This window comes from Bombyx mori, chromosome 23, assembly GCF_030269925.1.
Source record: "Bombyx mori chromosome 23, ASM3026992v2".
Taxonomy (NCBI): domain Eukaryota; kingdom Metazoa; phylum Arthropoda; class Insecta; order Lepidoptera; family Bombycidae; genus Bombyx; species Bombyx mori.
The window spans coordinates 15,652,828-15,671,884 of record NC_085129.1 but is presented as its reverse complement, the minus strand read 5'-3'; the positions used below and the strand labels follow the sequence as shown (position 1 = coordinate 15,671,884).

General features: G+C 41.7%; 2 protein-coding genes across 3 annotated transcripts; both read left to right on the top strand.

The window, feature by feature from the left end:
• The first annotated feature begins 65 nt into the window (after positions 1 to 65).
• On the top strand, positions 66 to 3,309 carry LOC101736290 (probable ATP-dependent RNA helicase DDX10). The gene is made up of 3 exons (XM_038019381.2): positions 66 to 488; positions 587 to 2,727; positions 3,042 to 3,309. Exons 1-3 carry the CDS (start codon positions 336 to 338, stop codon positions 3,196 to 3,198), a joined length of 2,451 nt encoding a protein of 816 aa, XP_037875309.1. The 5' UTR covers positions 66 to 335; the 3' UTR covers positions 3,199 to 3,309.
• Positions 3,310 to 4,929: 1,620 nt separating this feature from the next.
• On the top strand, positions 4,930 to 18,075 carry LOC101736154 (uncharacterized). Of its 2 annotated transcripts, none has more exons than XM_038019281.1 (20): positions 4,930 to 5,117; positions 5,307 to 5,386; positions 5,811 to 6,084; positions 6,870 to 7,034; positions 7,643 to 7,838; positions 7,979 to 8,189; positions 8,608 to 8,766; positions 9,337 to 9,427; positions 9,738 to 9,900; positions 9,994 to 10,121; positions 11,269 to 11,333; positions 11,809 to 12,007; positions 12,349 to 12,381; positions 12,537 to 12,572; positions 13,051 to 13,107; positions 13,380 to 13,454; positions 13,744 to 13,799; positions 14,192 to 14,274; positions 14,592 to 14,771; positions 14,848 to 18,075. In XM_038019281.1, the coding sequence occupies exons 1-20, from the start codon at positions 5,058 to 5,060 to the stop codon at positions 15,063 to 15,065; spliced, it is 2,529 nt and encodes an 842-aa protein (XP_037875209.1). In that variant the 5' UTR covers positions 4,930 to 5,057; the 3' UTR covers positions 15,066 to 18,075. The 2 variants fall into 2 exon arrangements, with proteins under 2 accessions (XP_037875209.1, XP_037875210.1); XM_038019282.1 differs by having other exon boundaries at positions 4,931 to 5,117; positions 14,866 to 18,075.
• Positions 18,076 to 19,057: the final 982 nt, after the last annotated feature.

Genomic DNA, 19,057 nt, shown 5'->3' with positions numbered 1-19,057 from the left:
ATTGGTGGGTAGAGGTCTACACCACATGCTATAGATAAAACACTGATAAATGGACCCATTAGTACCTACCACGTACCTGTTATTAAGCAAAGTAGAACCTAGTAATATTGGATCTTCACTCAGGATATTACACTTTGTCCTTAGCTGTCATATCTATTATTTCTGCTGTTTATTTAATGAAGCTATACCGTATAATTAGTGGTTGAAGATTATCAAAACTTTCTGTGTTTGGACGACATTCCCTTGACTTTCAAAGAAAACAAACTCGTTGTTGATTGTCACCATAGATAATCACAATAAATGTCACAACAAGTCCATGTGGGTTATTAGATTTTATGTTAGAGAAACGTAATTTTACAATGAAACAAGAAGAAAAAGACCCAAAAGCTCAACGAGGGCGTAAGAAAGTTTTGTTGTATAAACCACGTAAGAAAAAAAGCTTTGAGGAAGATGCCGCAATCAAATATTTACAGGGGCAATATGAAAAGGTAAAAATATTACGTTTGGTTACAATTCCCTGAAATGTAATCAGACAATCTTTTTTTAAAATTAATAACCTAATAATACGGTGATCATTTGGTTACAGATAAATCCGGATGACATAAGAACTTTTAAAGATTTTCCCCTCTCCCAGAAAACTCTAAATGGACTCAAAGCGAATAATTACGTGACTCCCACTGAAATACAGAAACAAGCTATCGGATATGCACTGCAAGGAAAAGATATCCTTGGCGCAGCTAAAACAGGTTCTGGCAAAACCTTAGCATTCTTAATACCCATATTAGAAAACTTGTTTTGTAAGAAATGGACCAGATTAGATGGAGTTGGAGCATTAGTGATATCACCAACAAGAGAGCTAGCTTACCAAATATATGAAACTCTCAGGAAAATTGGACATTTTCATGATTTCTCTGCTGGACTGATTATTGGTGGACAGAATTTAAAATTTGAACGAAAAAGAATGGATCAAATCAATATATTAATATGTACTCCAGGTAGGTTGCTGCAGCACATGGATGAGAACCCTCTGTTTGACTGTAGCCACCTCCAAATTGTTGTCCTAGATGAGGCTGATAGGTGCTTAGATATGGGCTTTGAAACCACGATGAATGCTATAATAGAGAACTTGCCGCCTCAAAGACAAACATTGCTTTTCTCGGCGACACAGACTAAATCTGTTAAAGATTTAGCCAGACTGAGCTTGTCATTTCCCACATATGTAGCTCCTCATGAGCAAGCTGCCACAGTAACTCCAGAGGCACTACAACAGAGTTACATCACATGTGAGATTGATGAGAAAATTGGAATACTTTGGTCTTTTATTAGAAACCATTTGAAACAAAAAGTGCTAGTGTTTATGGCAACCTGTAAGCAAGTTAAATACACTTATGATTTGTTCTGTAAGCTGAGGCCTGGGGTCAGTTTACTGGCTCTCTATGGAACTCTGCATCAGGAGAAAAGAGAAAAGATTTATAATGAATTTTGTAGGAAATCAAATGTTGTATTGTTTGCTACAGATTTGGCATCAAGGGGCTTAGACTTTCCAAGGGTAAATTGGGTTATACAAATGGATTGCCCAGAAGATGTAGAGACATACATCCACAGAGCTGGCAGGACAGCTAGAGGAGTGCTTGGTAAAGGAGAAGGCCTCCTCATGCTATTACCCCATGAAGAGAAATTTGTTGAGAGTTTAAAAAATAGTAAGATTCCAATTAACAAAATAGCCATTGATCCATCAAAAGTAGTTGCTCCACAACTTAAAATAGAAGCTCTATTATCTGACAACACTGAACTGAAGCAAACCGCACAAAGAGCATTTGTTTGCTACTTAAAGTCTATATTCTTAATGAAAAATAAAGATATATTTAAAGTTCAGCTTTTAGATACTGATGCTTATGCCAGATCACTGGGCTTAATTGTGCCACCAAGGATAAGATTCTTAGAGAAGTATCATAGGCAAAATCAATACAAAATAGATCAAGAATCCCAGGGCAGCAATATTATTGACAAACTTAAAGCTCGGGATGATGATGGGGCTGAAACAGATCAGAGTATTGAAGAAAACCCAGAAGGAAAAAAACAGCAAAAGAAAGAGATAATTAAAAAGAAAGCATTACCTAAATTTGACTTCCATAACAATATAGATAGTGATGAAGATGACTTTCTTCAAGTTAAAACTAAAAATATTCAAGTAGCTGAAGAGGTTTCAACTGCTGAGGAAACAACTTCTAGGAAGAAATCTAAACCATTAACAAAGGCAGCTGTTGCCAAGAAAATACTGAAAAAGAAGTTGAAAGTGAACACCAAAGTGACATTTAATGAGGAAGGACAAATTATAGAGGATGAAAAAAGAAATGTCAGATCTGATATAGCTAAACAATTTGCAAATGAGGACATTGGAGGAATTGACATTGAAAAAGCTAAAGAAGTTCTACAAGAAGAGGATAAATTTGATAAAATAAGATTTCGACAGAGGATAAAAGCAAAACATAAAGAAGAAAAAAGAAAACTAAAGAATAAAAAGAAAGATGAAGAAGGGGAAAAGGATGATTTTGGATCACAGTCAGAGTCTGACGGACCAGATCTATCATGGTTTCCTGATCCTGATAAGATTTATAGTAATGAGGATGGCAATAATGATAAGAGTAGTGATGTTGGCAGCAGTAGAAATGAAGATGACACTGATTTGGATCAGGGATCTTACAGTGAAGAAGAGAAGTATCACAGGTATTTTACTGTATTTTTAATTCCAAAAAAACTAAAAGTGGGAGTCAATAGGTTGTAATAATAATCACATAGACCCATTCCCTCATTGAATTCCAATTTTAATTATTCTAATTTTCATTTTTATTGTTATATTCATTAGGTTTGGTGGATTCAACTGATTTCATTGTTTATGATTTCACAAAAAGTTTTAGATTATAGTTGCTATATATTAAAAATGGTTTGGTTTGTCTTGGTTGATTGTGGGCTTATATACACATTTAGAGAACGAAGAATGAATTGTGCTATTTATATTGCATAAATATTTTTATTTTCAGACCTCAAAAAAGGAAACTGGTAGAAAGCAAAGGTATCCCTCAGGAAAGCATAGCACCTCGTAAGGTTAAAAAGATTCAAGACATATCAGCTTCATTATCTGTATCGGAAGTTGAAGCACTTGCTATGCATTTGTTGAAGAGCAAGAAAACGCTTTGAGTTATTGTTAAAATATAATTAGTTATGGTATTTCAATGTTAACCGTCATAATATTGTACTAATAAAAATATAATCATAAATGAGGATTAAATGAACTAAAAGGGAAAAAAATGCAATTTAAATGATCACAACCCCACACATACGAAATTGAAAACTATAAAACGCCATATTCTACATTTCCGAATATGACATTGCATCAAGATATCAAGTGTATTAACTATGAAGATATCTCTAGAGCAGTGATTCTCAACCTTTTATTTGTTGCGGCACATATTTAACGATTTTAAAATTTGGCGGCACACATTAAACGATTTTAAAATTTGGCGGCACACAAAGAAAAAGATTTAAACTATTTACTTTCTAAAACACTGCATAAAGCGTTTATAAAAAACCATTAAATATACGAAAGTGGTTGAGACCGCGGAACAGTGGTTGAGAATCACTGCTCTAGAGCTTTAAGAATTTTACTCATTGATAATACACTTGTTTTCGACTGCTCTGGGGTAGACTGGTGATGTCTTTTAAAATCAAAGTGTGGACTGCAATAATACGATAGGTGTAATATTCATTCAATTTATAAAAAGAGTAACAAGCAAGACGAAGCACGCCGCGCCGGCGCACGGTGTAGAACCGCGACCCCGCGCCGCTGTCCTCCCGGTGCCCGCGCCGCGCTTTCACCGATGTCCGTGCATCGACAACACTTAATATTGATTACTTTCATTCGCTTTTCTGAAATATTTTGTGCTATTTACCTAAATACTTACATAATTATGCTTACACCTGCTATTACTCCGAGCAGGTACAAATCATGACTCCAAACAAATTTACATTCATAACCATGAAATTAATTTTAATCGTCTTATCTCTTGCATAGATAGGTGGACGAGCTCATAGCCCACCTGGTGTTAAGTGGTTACTGGGCCCATAGACATCTACAACGTAAATGCCACTACCCACCTTGAGATATTAGTTTTAAGGTCTCAGTATAGCTTCAACGGTTGCCCCACTGCTCAAACCGAAACGCATTACTGCTTCACGGCAGAAATTGGCAGGGTGGTGTAAAAAACCATTAAAAAAGTCTGAGAAGTGTGGTATAAACTTTTTTGGTCGCTAAGAACTACTTTAAAAAGTCAGCTTTTATACTATGACGTAAGTGTATTTTTAATTTATTATAACATATGGGTGGTCGAAAGATTACTAGTGGCCCGAAGGCCTTGCCAGTTTCACCAAGACAGTAGAATGAGCTCAGGCTGAACCGGGGTGGCAGGGGGTTGAACTGTACTAAGTGTTCGGCAATGGATGAGATAATTTCTAATATTATTCCGCAAATTTAATAGAAAAAGTGACCTTCTTTACAGCTCTTCTGGGCTACTTTAATATATTTGAGGTAGCTACTATTTCAACCAACTTTACTACTGGATAACTTGATACACTTGATTTACTACTACTGCCCAAGTCGCTGATCGTTCTTACTTAAATTGGAGACAAGAACAGAGGAAGTTTCAGCCTTTATAGAATAACGAAGTTCTAGCCGCCGCGGGCTCTTGCACTATTACTATGACGATGTTCTTTAAAAAAGTCCCTTGAAGTTATTATAGCAAATTTCATTATTTCATTTCATTAAATTATAGATAAATCAATTTCATTTTATTCTTCTTCACTATTCAATTGGCAAAGTAATCATTCAAAAGTATCTGGCCAAAGGGTTGGAGCCCAGATTACTTAATACAAAAGAAAAAAAAAACTGTCAAAAATGAATCGTTCGTTTGTGCTTATCGCGGAGCACAAAAAACTACATTAATACGTTTTTCTATGGATTTAGATTAAAATTACCTGTTTTGTACTTACTAATTGTAATAATGTTTTGGAGCGGTAACTATATTACAGTTAGAACTTTAAATGTTCTACTGAAGGAGCAGGTATGCTTTTGGAATACCAATTTCGTGGTTATGATTCCACTTTTCACTGTTTAAATTCATGCTTGCTTTTTGTTATTTATATTTTAAGAGAGTGCTCATCTCGAATTTAAGTCTATGTGTGCAACGACTTCGCAATAAATACATTTTGAGGTGTGATGCAGAAAGTTTAAAAGAAAAAAATTGTTTCAGAATTTTACCCTTGCCCAAGTTTTAGAAGCTGATGATATTATACAAGAATGTAAGGCTGATAATAAAGCGCTCATACAATTGTGAGTATTTCACAATGGTTTCAAATTTAATGATTTAAAATATCAATTTATCATGTGATAATATGCAAGTAATCCAGTATATACTTAGTGTTTGTTTTTGTATTCGCAATGCGACCGTCTTTTTTCAACAAATATTACAATTTTGGGTAACTGAATACCTATTAACAATGGTCACAAATGAAATTAAGTAAACAAAAATTATGAATAAAGAAGTGTCTTAGTGTTTTCTATTTACACAATTAAAATAGATAAAACTGTGACATTAATTGGACTCTCTAGTATGGTCTTTGGGTGACAGTAATAATATCAGGTGGGCCCAAAACTGATTGCACTTATGAATTAAATAAAAAAAACAGAAACATTATAACAATGATTTTGTAGAATAGATACATGTTTTTGTTATTGAGTTGTCTGTTTGTTTCAGTCTTACAAAACCAGAAATACTGGCAGAACTGATAACATTAATAACTGAAGAACCTCCGAAGAATGTGGAGCTTGCCCAGCAGTACCGCCATGCAAGCATTGCTTGTGAGGTCCTCACTAGCCAGCTTCCGATGCTCAACGACCGCCTCTCACTGGACACTGTTCAGATGAATAGGCTATGTGACTTCATAAACAGAGATCCACCTTTAAATCCACTACTGGCTTCATATTTCAGCAAAACAGTGGAAATGCTGTTAGAGCGTAGTACAAAACAGGTTTGTCTACAAATATATAAAACTAGGGTAAGTTTTACTAGTAGGTTTAAATGATCCAATGTCTTGAATTAGATTAATAGATTCATTCCCTATGCCATATTTTGAAGAATTTTTTTTTTTTAAATATGTGAATAAATACATGGCTTTGTGTTAAGTGCTTAGTAGAGCCCAAAGACATCAAAACTGCTTTGTGGCAGACAGGCAGAATAGTTGTATTTACCCATACAGGATTATGATACACTTACACCAATTATGCAAATTATAATTTTTGTAGGTTTGGTTTTTTTACAAAATGTAATTACTTGAATCTCAGTTATATGTGAATATACAGAGTGTTCTACAAAAGGTACATCAACGCCAAACATATATACAGTATCAACAATGTAGATCACATGAAAAATGTAAAAGAAACTGAGTCGTAACTAGTAGTTTCACACAAGAACGAATAATTTTTTTTCGACTACTTAATGGCAAATTTAAATTTATACAAAAAGATACTGTTATGCCCGTTGTTCAGTTAAACAAATTGGTTAATGTAATGCCACAGTCGTATTGGACTGGTGGCACATGAGGAGTGTTTATCTGCTATCTTGTGCTATTACTCTATCTAATTGTCTAAAAAACTGTCTAAAAAAATATGGAAATGCTTAGGTAGCAGGCAACAAATCTCACTCTGGCTGAATCTGTGCTCTCCCATGTAACTTGGTGAAGGTGGAAAGGTCTCTTAAGGAAACAAGAAATAGTAGATGAAGGTCATCCTTAACAGTTTCAATGTTATTTATTAGGATTGTTACCTGTACCACATAGTGTGTCTGCGAGTGCTGGACTTCTTCAAATCACGTCGCGACTTTCTTCCAAACCTGCTGCGGCACATTGCGACATCAGCCATTGCAGATATCTTTAAATATTTCATACGTCTCGATGACCTGTTCCACAAGATTGTGATGGAGGTAAAATCTTTCATTGCAATTTAAAATTACTTCCGAATCAAAAGTTCTTCAAACTGGTTTCTTACTGGTGGTAGGACCTCTTGTGAGTCCGCACGGGTAGGTACCACCACCCCGCCTATTTCTGCCGTGAAGCAGTAATGCGTTTCGGTTTGAAGGGTGGGGCAGCCGTTGTGACTATACTGAGTGAGACCTTAGAACTATATCTCAAGGTGTGTGGCGCATTTACGTTGTAGATGTCTATGGGCTCCAGTAACCATTTAACATCAGGTGGGCTGTGAGCTCGTCCACACATCTAAGAAATAAAAAATAAAAAAAAACATTAATTTAGATTAATTTTAGATGGATACAATGAATTTCCAAATAAAAAATTGTGGGGACATATTCAATTTGTACCATAATTAGATAGGTATTTAAGAATTTTTATTTATTTACTAACAAAGCCTTTAGTTTTTGCATTGCAACATTGCTAACGCCACTGTTATTCGTAAGATTGTGCCATTGACTAAATCGAAATAATTGAGAGTGATACTACAATTGCCACAAGAGTTTTCCAAAATGGTACATATTTTTAAAAGATTGTTGTGATCATGGATATTTGATTTCCCTAGTGGTTCGAAGAACATCAGCTCCTGGAATCCTTGATCCAGATAATATGCGGTACATACGTCCCCGAGGAGTTGTCTCCAGAGCCAATAGAGAATGAACCTCAGCAGTCAGATCCTCATATCGATCAGGAGAACAACGTTACTGAACCGAATCACAATGAGGAGCATCACGAGGGAAATAAAGATTCTGATAATGAAGGTAATGTTGGTGGCATAGAGATTTTAGTGACACAAATTGATTGACAAGCACAAATGATTTTATTAACTACTTAAAATAAGATTTGGCTATATATTAAACATTGTTTGATCATGTTCACCAATAGAACCAAAAAATTTTAGAATCAGATACGGACGAGAATGGAGAAGGGTCCGGCGAGGGCGGCAGTATAGGCGGGGGTTCATCCAAGGGCGCTGGCAGGGGACCCCGCAGGAGGTCCGGCGGCAGAATAGGTGGTGCGGGGGACAGGGCGGGAGTCGCGTCGGCCAATGCGGCCGCACTACTTTGCGACCTCATACTCAATGGATGCGCTGTGGAGGGATGCTCATCGTGGTGAGTGGTCGAGCTGATTCGGGGTACACGTAACACTTGGTGACCTCCACCGATAGCTGCGACTGTGCCTATGATCTAATCTTGAAGGTTCGCAGCGAAGTTTTGTAATTGAAAAAGTAGAAATAGTTTTTTAATAGATTATTTTATAAACATGTTACATTTTTTTTATTGCCCTTGTAGGCAGACGAGCATACGGCCCACCTGATGGTGAGTGGTAACCGTCGCCCATGGACTTCAGCAATGCTAGGGGCAGAGCCAAGCCGCTGTCTACAATTCTTTTATTATTTCTTTTTATGTTTTTCTTATTGATTTTAAGTAAAAATTCCTATCCTGTACATAGAGGCATATTGAATATAGTGAATAAAAATGCGTAATTGCGGTGGGAGAGTTGATTGTGAATAGTAGCGTGCGTGTGCAGGTCCAGCACGGCGCTGTGGCTGTGCGGGCGCGTGGGGGGCGCGGCGGGCGTGCGCGGCGTGCTGCAGGCCGCCTTCACCAGCCCCGCGCCGCGCCGCGACTCCGCGCTGGTGCACGCCGCGCTGCTGCTGCGGGCCCTGCTGCACCGGGACCCCATCCTGTGAGTGCCCACCGCGACCCAAGGATTATGTTACATTGCTTACAAGAAATATAACATTACATTTTAGTCACGAAATTATAACATTACTTTTTTCGTGTTAGCTCAAATTTTTTTTTAATTACCCTCAATATTTAATACGTTTTGTGGCGGTAGCCATCATACAATGCAAGATATTTGACAGATGCCTGAATCTCGCGACGGCATTTTCAAGATAAGCTTGCATATATACAGGGTTCCGAACAACAACATTTCGACCGTTGGTCTACCGAACAATATCACCCGCTCGGAGGAAGATCTTCCCTTTGTAGTTTAAACCTTCCACACTGGTGACCCCGACGTGATTTGAACACGCAACCTTCTGACTACTCTACTACTATCAATAATATCCATTTTTTTTAAATACTGGAACTGAAGTCCTTCCCTATAATTCACATCCGATTGACTCTTCAATCATTCCTTTACCACCACATTTTTAAATATAGCCTATTAGGAACTAAACGGTTAACTTGCTGAACATATATCCTTATTCGTTTTGATAAACCGGTTACGAATGTTCTCTATATATTGCAGTCCAGACGCGGAGTCCGAGCGCACCAGCGTGGAGCTGGCGATCGCCCCGCACCTGCCGCTGCTGCACCAGGCGCTGCTGCAGCCGCCGCCCGTGAGTGCCCCAGTGCAGCACAGTACAGCACACTAACAAATAACAATGGCTCTTTTGTATCTGCATATCTCTGCTCTGACCCTAGTTTTGACTTCAACTTCCTTTGGGAGAAGATAGGCGTTTACGATCAAGGCGATTTGCGAATAACTATACTGCGACTTTAGAACTTATATCTTAAGGTGGGTGGCACATTTACGTTGTAGATGTATATGGGCTCTAGTAACCACTTAACAACAGGTGGGCTGTGAGATCGTCCAACCATCTAACCAATAAAAAAAACACAATTGTGAAATACGTGTTGTCTTATTAGGACGATTTGCGCCTGAAGGGTCGCGACTGGGGACAGGCGGGGGGCCAGCAGGGGGCTCGGGGGGCGGGCCGCGTGGGCCACGCGCGAGTGCAGGTGGCCGCGCTGCTGGCACACCTGGCCCTCTCCGAAGTAGACGACGTGGCGACCACTCTACTCACGTTAGGTAAGTAGGGCTCGCGGGGTCCGACTACAGGCTTGTACACAATGTGCTGTTACATCTACATCGGTTATTCAGACCAGTAGTATACGTTTGCAGGTACTCCCGGAGTGATGCTGGACATGTTCTTCGAGTACCCGGACAACAACTTCCTGCATGCGGAGGTGTACACGATGATCAAGAACGCGCTGAGCAACCAGGCGCACCGCCCGCAGTACGCGCGACACGTACGTACCCACGACATACCCGCTGCTGCGGAGTAGGTTTTGCTCGTGCACTCATTCAATCAACCATCATAGAACACAAGGTATCTGACAGATGCCTAAAACATATATACAAACTACAACTTCAGCCGCTTATAAACGAGCTTCCCGTGACTATACTGGGATAGCCAATCATCTCCATAAGACAAAGAGGGTCTGCGGAGTCACCATTCATAAAAAATTATACTTTGTGAGGATTCATACAAGAATATTTGTAACTTATATGATTATTGCGGATTCAATGAAATATGCGCTAAAAAACCTGGTCTTGAAAACATTATGCTAGTAGTGAATAGTGCTAGGGCTGCCACACTCAATAATGGCGATGTTATATATATTTTTTATGGTCATGAGATTGTGGCCGTTGCCACCATACAAACTTAAGATATTTGACAGTGGCCACGACATTTTCAAGATAAACATGCATATATACAAGTTCCGAACGACAACATCACCCCTTGGTGGAAGATCTTCCCTTTGTCATTAAACCCTTAAAAATTTATAATAGCATTTTCTCTGCAGAAAGTATAAAAACCCTCGTGAATATTAAAGTTAGAAAGTAACTAATATTTTTTAAGTCTGTACTTTATTATTATAATTAAAAAATATGTAAATTTCAAGTTTCTCCGGTCCATCCTTGTAAATCCTAATACATCAGGTTGATCACATTTGTATTGAAATCATCATTGTTCACGGGCGGGCTGCGTCCAGTCACAAATCATTTTTGTTGGTACATTGAGTGATTGTTTATTGAAAAGTGTCTTTATTGATATACACCATCAGTTGCTCAGTCAAATTCATCTGTAAAGTGATGATGTGATTCTCAATATGATACACTTATTAGGTTATATCAGAGTTTACTGCTAAATCCAAGTGCTCAACTCAAAATATTGTTCCCTCATAATGAATAAAAACTGAAAAACTTTTGTAAAATCATTGATAGTTGTATGGAACATGCTGGTCCCCGCGCGTGGTCACGATCCCACCTGCTGCCAATAACGTACTCAAATATGCTTTTTGTATTCAACCCAAAAACATTGGGAATACCCCCCAAGAACATTGTATAATTAATTAAAATTCAATTTTTTTTAAAAACTTTTGCTAATTTCAGTTATTCGAAGAATGTAACCTGGTGACGAGACTGATGGATGCCTTTGAGGAGAACGAAAATAGAGAGTAAGTGGATATTGGAACAGCGACCGGTCATGTTGTGCGAGGGCAGCCGCGCTCGGGCACATACCAGTAGCCGGGGACAAGTCGCACCCGGACATCTGGCCCCCAAGTGGACCCAGAGACTGATACACACACGGATATACGTTTCAATACACGTTATAGATAGATATTATTATTATTATTATTTTTTTATTACCCGTGTAGGCAGACGAGCACACAGCGCACCTGATGGTGAGTGGTTACTGTCGCCCATGGATTTCAGCAATGCCAGGGTCAGAGCCAAGCCGCTGCTTACTGTTAGATAGATAAATATTAGATATGACAGACAGACGATGGGCCCTGTTCGTCACACTTGTCGGAAGTAGAATTCGAATCCACGATCAATAGTTCAGCAAGCAGACGTGTGAACTGCTACACACACTACGATCGTCCAGTTTAGTTAACAGAGCACGCAGTAACTGACAGCTGTTTGCCGCAGGGTCCCCCGGCGCGGGTACATGGGCCACGTGGTGCTGTGCTTGTCGCGAGTGGCGCGGGTGGCTCCGGAGACGCTGCAGGCGGCGCGGGGCGCGGGGGGCGCGGCGGGGACGGCGGGGGGCCCCCGCTGGGCGGAGCGCTGGGCGCGCTTCCACCGCGACAAGCTGCAGCCGCTGCTCGACGTGCACGAGACGCCGCTCGTACGTGTCCCGCCACACTACACTATGCACATTCAACACATAACTAACATTTTAGTAGTATTGTTGTGTCCGGATTGTCCTGCGGGTTCACCCCAAGGTCGCCGGGCCCACAGAGCCCTAAGGCAAACGAAGGGTGTTCTTGTCGCTGCTCTGTCTATTCCTGCCGTCAACCGATACTGCATGATAATCTAAATACACAAGACTGCATGTCCCCCTATATCCCCGCGGCGGCGCCTTGCTAGCGCCGGCCACGACTGCTCGCTACAAAAACATACAACAAACATTGAGCGCGCGGCGGTGTAATATCACATTGTTAAAATACGTTGTGCTTGTGTTTTCAGGGCGGCTACTACCCGTCGGAGCACTCCTTTGAGGTAACTATTCATTTTACACAAAAATTTATGTATACTCACGGTTCATTTAAAAGCAAATTGTGTCGTTGAAATAAGTAGTCCCTGCGCACACCCAGACCCGTAGAGTTCCACTTCACATGAGAGCAATAGTACAGTGCGGCGTGGTCTGTCCGCAGGTCGAGAACATGGTGGACCCGGCGGACAACTATGACGTGAGTACCGTCGGGGGGCGCCGGCTGCGGTCGCCTCCCCAACCTGTTCGAGCCCCCCTCTCCGCGACACGTGTACTGCGAAGACCCCTCGACGCATTATTTTTTAATTATTGCATGAACCTCCTGGCGTCCAGTAGTCGCAGGAATCCACAGACACCACGATGTCAAACTCGCCGCCCGCCCCGAGGGACGAGATCGAACTCACACATGGACCGTATATCGATTGACTCTCGACTCCGACAGCAGACAGGCGGGAGCCGCCCCGCCCCGCCCCCGCCCCCGCCCGGCCCCCGCCCAGCCCCCGCCCCCGCCCGGCCCCCGCCCGGTGACGCAGCGCGCGTCCTCCCCGACCCCATGAGGGGACCGAGGGGACGAGCTGAGCTGCTGTGTTTATAAATTTTTATCTTTTTTGTATAAAGTTAAATTATTTAGACATTCAATATTGGAATAGAATAAATGAATATAAATTTGTTGACAGTACGCTGACATGGCCACCTCAGCTGCCATGGACGACCGGGCCGACGACGCGCTCGAGGTGAGACCTTGCCCCCGGACAGCAGCAGCGGGATGATGCAGAGCCTTTTTGTATCATCCTGGGATGTCGGTGGTCTGTCCGCGCTCCGGGCGCCGGCCTCATGTTTCAAGGCGATAAAACACATTGACCACGATATCACTTAGATTGATAATATATTTTGAACTGAAAAATCATTGCTTAGAAAACATTTTTATATTTATTATTTAATTTTGTTCATACGAGTTGCCAGTGACGTGAGCGTGTGTAATGAATGAACAATTGTTTACCGACAGATCAGCACGGCGAGCGCGCACGCCGCCGCCTCCGGGACCCTCGCCGAGGACCGGGGGGACGAATCCGGGGACGAGGTAATAGACGCTCCTCTTGCGCCTGCGTAGGCCGGGGACGCTCGCGGTACTGTCCGCATTCTATTTCTGTAGCTTGTGTTTGTTTGCAAAATGAATTTCGTTCAATTCTGGGCTGACTGTTGATACGAAGGCCGTCAGAGCTGTCGTCACGGGGGGACCACTCCCCTGCAGCGCCGAATCCGCTACAAAATGTGGCGTCCTAATACATCACAAGACTTATTAAATATAAAAAATGTAGTTTAAATTTAGAGTTGGAATCAATTAATAATGATCGTTTCCCCGCGAGCAGATGTCAGCGGCCAGGAGCAGCTTCCTGCAGCTAGCCGGGCGGCGCTTCGACGACGAGTGAGTACCCGCGGCCCCCGCGCGCGCCCTCCCCCCAGGGCGCTTGGACCTCTGGTACCAGTCGAAACTCTCCCAAAATTCTTCTCGAACGTAATGCTAAATTTAAAAACAAGCCTTATAATTATGGAGACTGGTGGTCGCTCCGTTGAAGCGCGAGTTGTGGCGCCCACTCCACAGGGAACCCCCCACTTCCCCCCCGGGCACTGCGACTCAACCTCTTTGAAGGAAGCTGTAGAAGAGGTGACGAAACAGAATATAAAGACGTGTGCGCGGGTTTACGCAGTGAATAGATATAAAAATGTACAGACGCGGCGCAAGCGTGCCAGCACTTAGGTGATAAGCCGCGATAACGCGCGTGCGAGCTGTACGAATTGAGCTATTTCCGTTCCCAGCATGTGGGACGACGCCCCCGACGGAGACGCCGAGCTGGAGGCGCCCCCGGGCCGCGCCATCGACGTGCTCCGGGACTGCTCGCGTGAGTCTGCCTCACGATCACTTTAAGTCAATTTTAGTGTCCCCTTTATTATAATTATCAATAATTTCAAATGATCTTTTTAGGGAGAATGGAAAAATATTTCTCTTTCACTTATATAAGCTTTATTCTGAATACACATATTTGCTTCTTAAATAATTTACTTGAAGTCGATTGTCCGTTAACGAAAACTTGATTTTACCTTACTCACTATTCACTGTGCTGTTTAATGTTAAAATATTTATCGAATTTGCATATTTGTTCTTGTATAGTATTGCATACAGATGTTAAGCAATACATTTGTTGTTGGTTCGTCGCAGCGTGGGAGTCGACAGGGGGTACGGGCGGGGGCGCCGCGGGGACGGTCGGAGGCGCCGGGGAGGGCTGGGCTCAGTTCGACGCGCCCTCCGCCTCGAGCGACCTCTCCGCGTTCTGGGCGTACGGCGACGCCACCGCGCCCGCTCCCGCGCCCGCCACCGCTTCCGTCGCCGCGCCCGCCGGTGAGTTGCATGATCGGTCGGTCCTACGTGCGCAACTCGACAGAGCAGAGCTGTACGCGGTCCTGTCTTTATGTAGTTTATTTGTTCTCCACAGAGGAACCCGCAACAAAACTAGAGACCGGCATTCGGGATCTGAAGCTCGAGGCGGACAAGAGTCTGGACGAAGCGTCGACGGCCGAACTGGCGAACAACCTGCTGACGGCCATGAGTGGCATGACCCCGGACGCCATCGCCAACATCGTTAACGCCAACCTGGACCCCGCGTTCAACCTGCCCGACCCCCCCACCAGCTGATCTCACCCCTCCACTTCCCTCCGCCCCCTCCCCGTTGTACATATTTAATTCTAATTCATTAGAAATCACAAAACATCGTTGTTGCCTCGTGCCCCGACTCAGTAACGCCTCAAGGAAGGAACGGACGGGGGCTTCGGACTGAGGTCTAGGGGTCTCGCGAGTCCAGGGGCCGCAGGTTCCAACTCGAATATGACGAGCGGTCCCCGACAGAGCCTCACAGCGGCCGGACGACACCGGAGCGACCGTCTCCCGCACTGTTCTTAGTTAAACTATTCATGTTTGTATATTTTGTTAACGAACTAGCAACGTTAGGTTGAGGATATTTTTAAACAGACATCAGAGCTATAGGGTCGGATGTATCTGTCCCGAATTGTCCCTCACCTGTCCCACGCCCGTCCCCCTCATGTCCCCCATCTGTTCCCTACCTGTCCCTCACCTGTCCCTCACCTGTCCCCCGCCCGTCCCTGTTACAGACTGTACAACGTATACAGACATATTTCAGTGTGATTCGTCCTCAGATATAATAAATTCTAAATCTCCTAGATTCGACTTAATAGCTCTGATGTCTAACTTTAATGAAGGTGAAAGGGAGCTCTTGAATTGCGATAATGAGTTACGAAGCCCCCCGGGCGCTCGCAGCCGGTGACCGCGCCCCCCATGCGGGCCCCGGGACCACAGCGGCGGCCGCTATTGAGAATAGTGCTATGAGCCCGTAGATAAATTAAATTGAAATACTCACTGTGATCGTAATAGAAAGAGTACTTTTAGTTATTGTTATAATTTTAAAAAATCTCAAATTTGTTATAAATCCAGATCCGTGTGAGACATTTAAAAAAAAAGTAGGTAATCAAGAAACGTGACAATTGTTCTTTAGGTTCGTTTTCTTTTCGAAACATACTTATTGTTAATGATACGTCTATTTGTTCAGGACGACATATCTATTATTGATAATATCCGTTCCCATTATTTAAAAGGCGACGTCTTGTTTCAAGATGTTTTAGAAACGTAATTGCATTGCATAGAAATAATCGTGATTGATTTAGAGCTACACGACCGCGGCCGCTCGCCACCATTCCACCTCAATCAGCTTGTCTCTCTCTATCTCAGCGGACGACTGGCGAGAAAGAGTGAGGGAGGGAGATAGAGGTCGTTTTGAAATTAATAATGTGATTATTTGAAACGTTTTCGTCTCGTGACTACGTTGCCTTAAATATGCTTAGTATAAAAGTGTTCAAATCGAGTTATCGAGTCTAGGGACGTATTTTTATAGAAGCCGACACGAGCCCGACACGGACGTATTCAGAACGGGGCGAGTGCTCCTTGGATTGAAAACTTTTTAAAATGTAATTAAAATTATTTTATGAATAAGTTTAAATATCATCGAGGGTAGTCGTTAAAAGTGATCAGCTGAATGGCGAGCCGGTCCCCCCGGTCCCCGCGCCCCGCCCCCGGCCCCCCGTGACGTTACGCCGGCGGAGGACCGCGGGGCATGTCCCTGATGTATTCACAGGTCGCGAATGTTTTATCAATTCGTAAGGTTTCGTTACACATAATTCAGTTGTACTTATTATACATGTCCGTGTCGGTAGCGACTTCTTCACTTCGACTTATAGCAAGTATTATTTTGTTTATCTGGATCAAATGCCGGTAACGGATCGACTAGGCGAATGTGAAGTTTTAAAACAATTTATTAATCGATAACTAAGGAAATGTGCGCACATGTAATCAGTATGAATTGAATTGGGCATTCATATGAAATGGACACACATTGTGCACACATATAGTGCGCCCTCAGACATATTGTGAAGCCATATCGTAGCTTACGTTTTTACACTTTGGATCTAGTTGCACTAAGTATGTAGCGCATGACGTAACCAGTGCGAGTGCGAGTGCGAGTGCAAGTGCGAGCTAACGAGCTATATTCACTGAAACCTGCGCCCAGATGTTCCGCGACTCTATCGTCACAAACGACGGACCCAACTATCAACAATTACATCGTGTCTGTGTCGCCGCGCTCTGCACATTGCTGCATATTGCCAGACCGTCTACAACTTGTTAAGTGAACAATTAAGCATTAGCTAAATATTTTATTATTCATTCAAAAATCATTTCAAGGCTAGTCTCTAATTTCTTTTAGATGTAAAAAAAAAACAACACTATAAATTCAATTAAATATAAATTATAAAGCTGGTACAAAATTTAATTTCAAATTTATAATTGGAACCGCATCCACGGCTCCGGTCCGGTTTCGGTCCGGCTCCGGTCCGGTGAACGTCAGATTGTCGAGAACGAACCGCGGCGAGCTTGTCGCCGTCGCTCGGGGAGTGGCGGACGTGCGCGGGCGCTGCTTAGAAACAAACGGATATGAGTTATAATACATTTGAAAATGCAATTTCTAAAAGTGCACATGTCGCATATTTTGTCAAATACGTTTTTTCATATACATGTAGTTTTGAGGCTTACCTACCTTACCCATTTTATAATAATTCCAGTAATTTTCAATTGCTAATTAACACTAAAATATATCTCAAAAGTTAATATTTTAAATTTTACACTGCTTTAGAAAATAATTAGTTTTTTTCATTTCCTGAACATTTTACATTTTCAGAGATGTGCCCTTTTCGAAATTGCATATTCATTTTGTTCAGAAGTTTTCATCAACGTCGGATTCATACGTTTTCAAATTAGATTTCCTAACCATTTTAATGGCTTCGAACACGAGACCACGGCCCGCTTGACGTTGAGTGTTCATTGTCGCTTATGAACATCAATACTGCAGCTGTTGCCCCGCAGTCCGAATTCTCCGATTGTTGAGGCCCCGCCCTCCTCCGCACACTCCCGGTCACTCTCGGTAGAGCTGCTGTGGCTTCATCCATTATTGTTTCTTTGTAGTGAAATATATGAATGTTTGTACAAAGCGCGTGTTGTTCGTTCGCGCTGTGTATTGTAAGATTTAACAGCGAATTTGTGATAAGTTTTTGTATTATAATAAACCTATATAGCTACCGTCTTTTGTGCGTTTTTTTTAGTTAATAATATTCAAATGGTCAATCTTAATATATACGTCTGAAAATACATATTAAAATATTTGTAGTTTTGGACCGTTATCTTCAGGAAGTCAACAACTGTGTCAGTGGAGTTCCGCTTGTCGCCGCTCCCAGACTCAACACAATTAGTTCATCTACAAGACATTTGCTTCAGTCCCATTCAATTTGGAATCAAGACGAATACTAGAGATTGAATTACATTATTTTTAGAATCTCCTGGTGTTGGATTCGCTTCGAACAAAACGCTTTCAAATTGATAATTTAAATTTATGTGTCCTAAAAAATACCAAAATTCGTGTTGCCACGATGAGTTAATTTTATTATGGACTATTGGTTTAAAAGATAACACTTACTCAACCTAACCAATGCATATTTAATCCTGAAGTTCAGCAGAAATTCTACCTCAAAAAAATTGGAAAATTATTCAATTACTCAGTGGAACTTACTTATCGATATCTAGCAAAATAATATTTAGGAAAATCTGAACCTAAACCAAAGGTCTATGAACTCGTGCATAAGACGTGTTTTATTTAATTTTTTAGAATGGAAGTATAAGTGGTGGTCTTAAAGCCTTTCAAGTTTCGCCAGAAGAGGGGGAGTTTTGATCATTACATGGTGTGTGATACGTTCACCGGTTACTCGTAAAGTTATTGTAAACTATAACTAAATGTATAAGATATTTTCTTTCGTGATTAATTTAGTGTTACTATTCTTCTGACATTACCGGTAAGTACCACATGGTGCACAAACAAACAAAAGACTCTTCATTATTAGTTAAGGGTCTGCTTATACAGTAACTACATTCTCTATCTGTTCGGTGTGGAAGGACTGTCAGTTCACTGGAAGTAATGTTGACTATTAACAAAAACAAAATGAAAGTATCTATATCTATACTAATATTATAAAGAGGAAAGATTTGTTTGTTTGTTTGTTTCGAATAGGCTC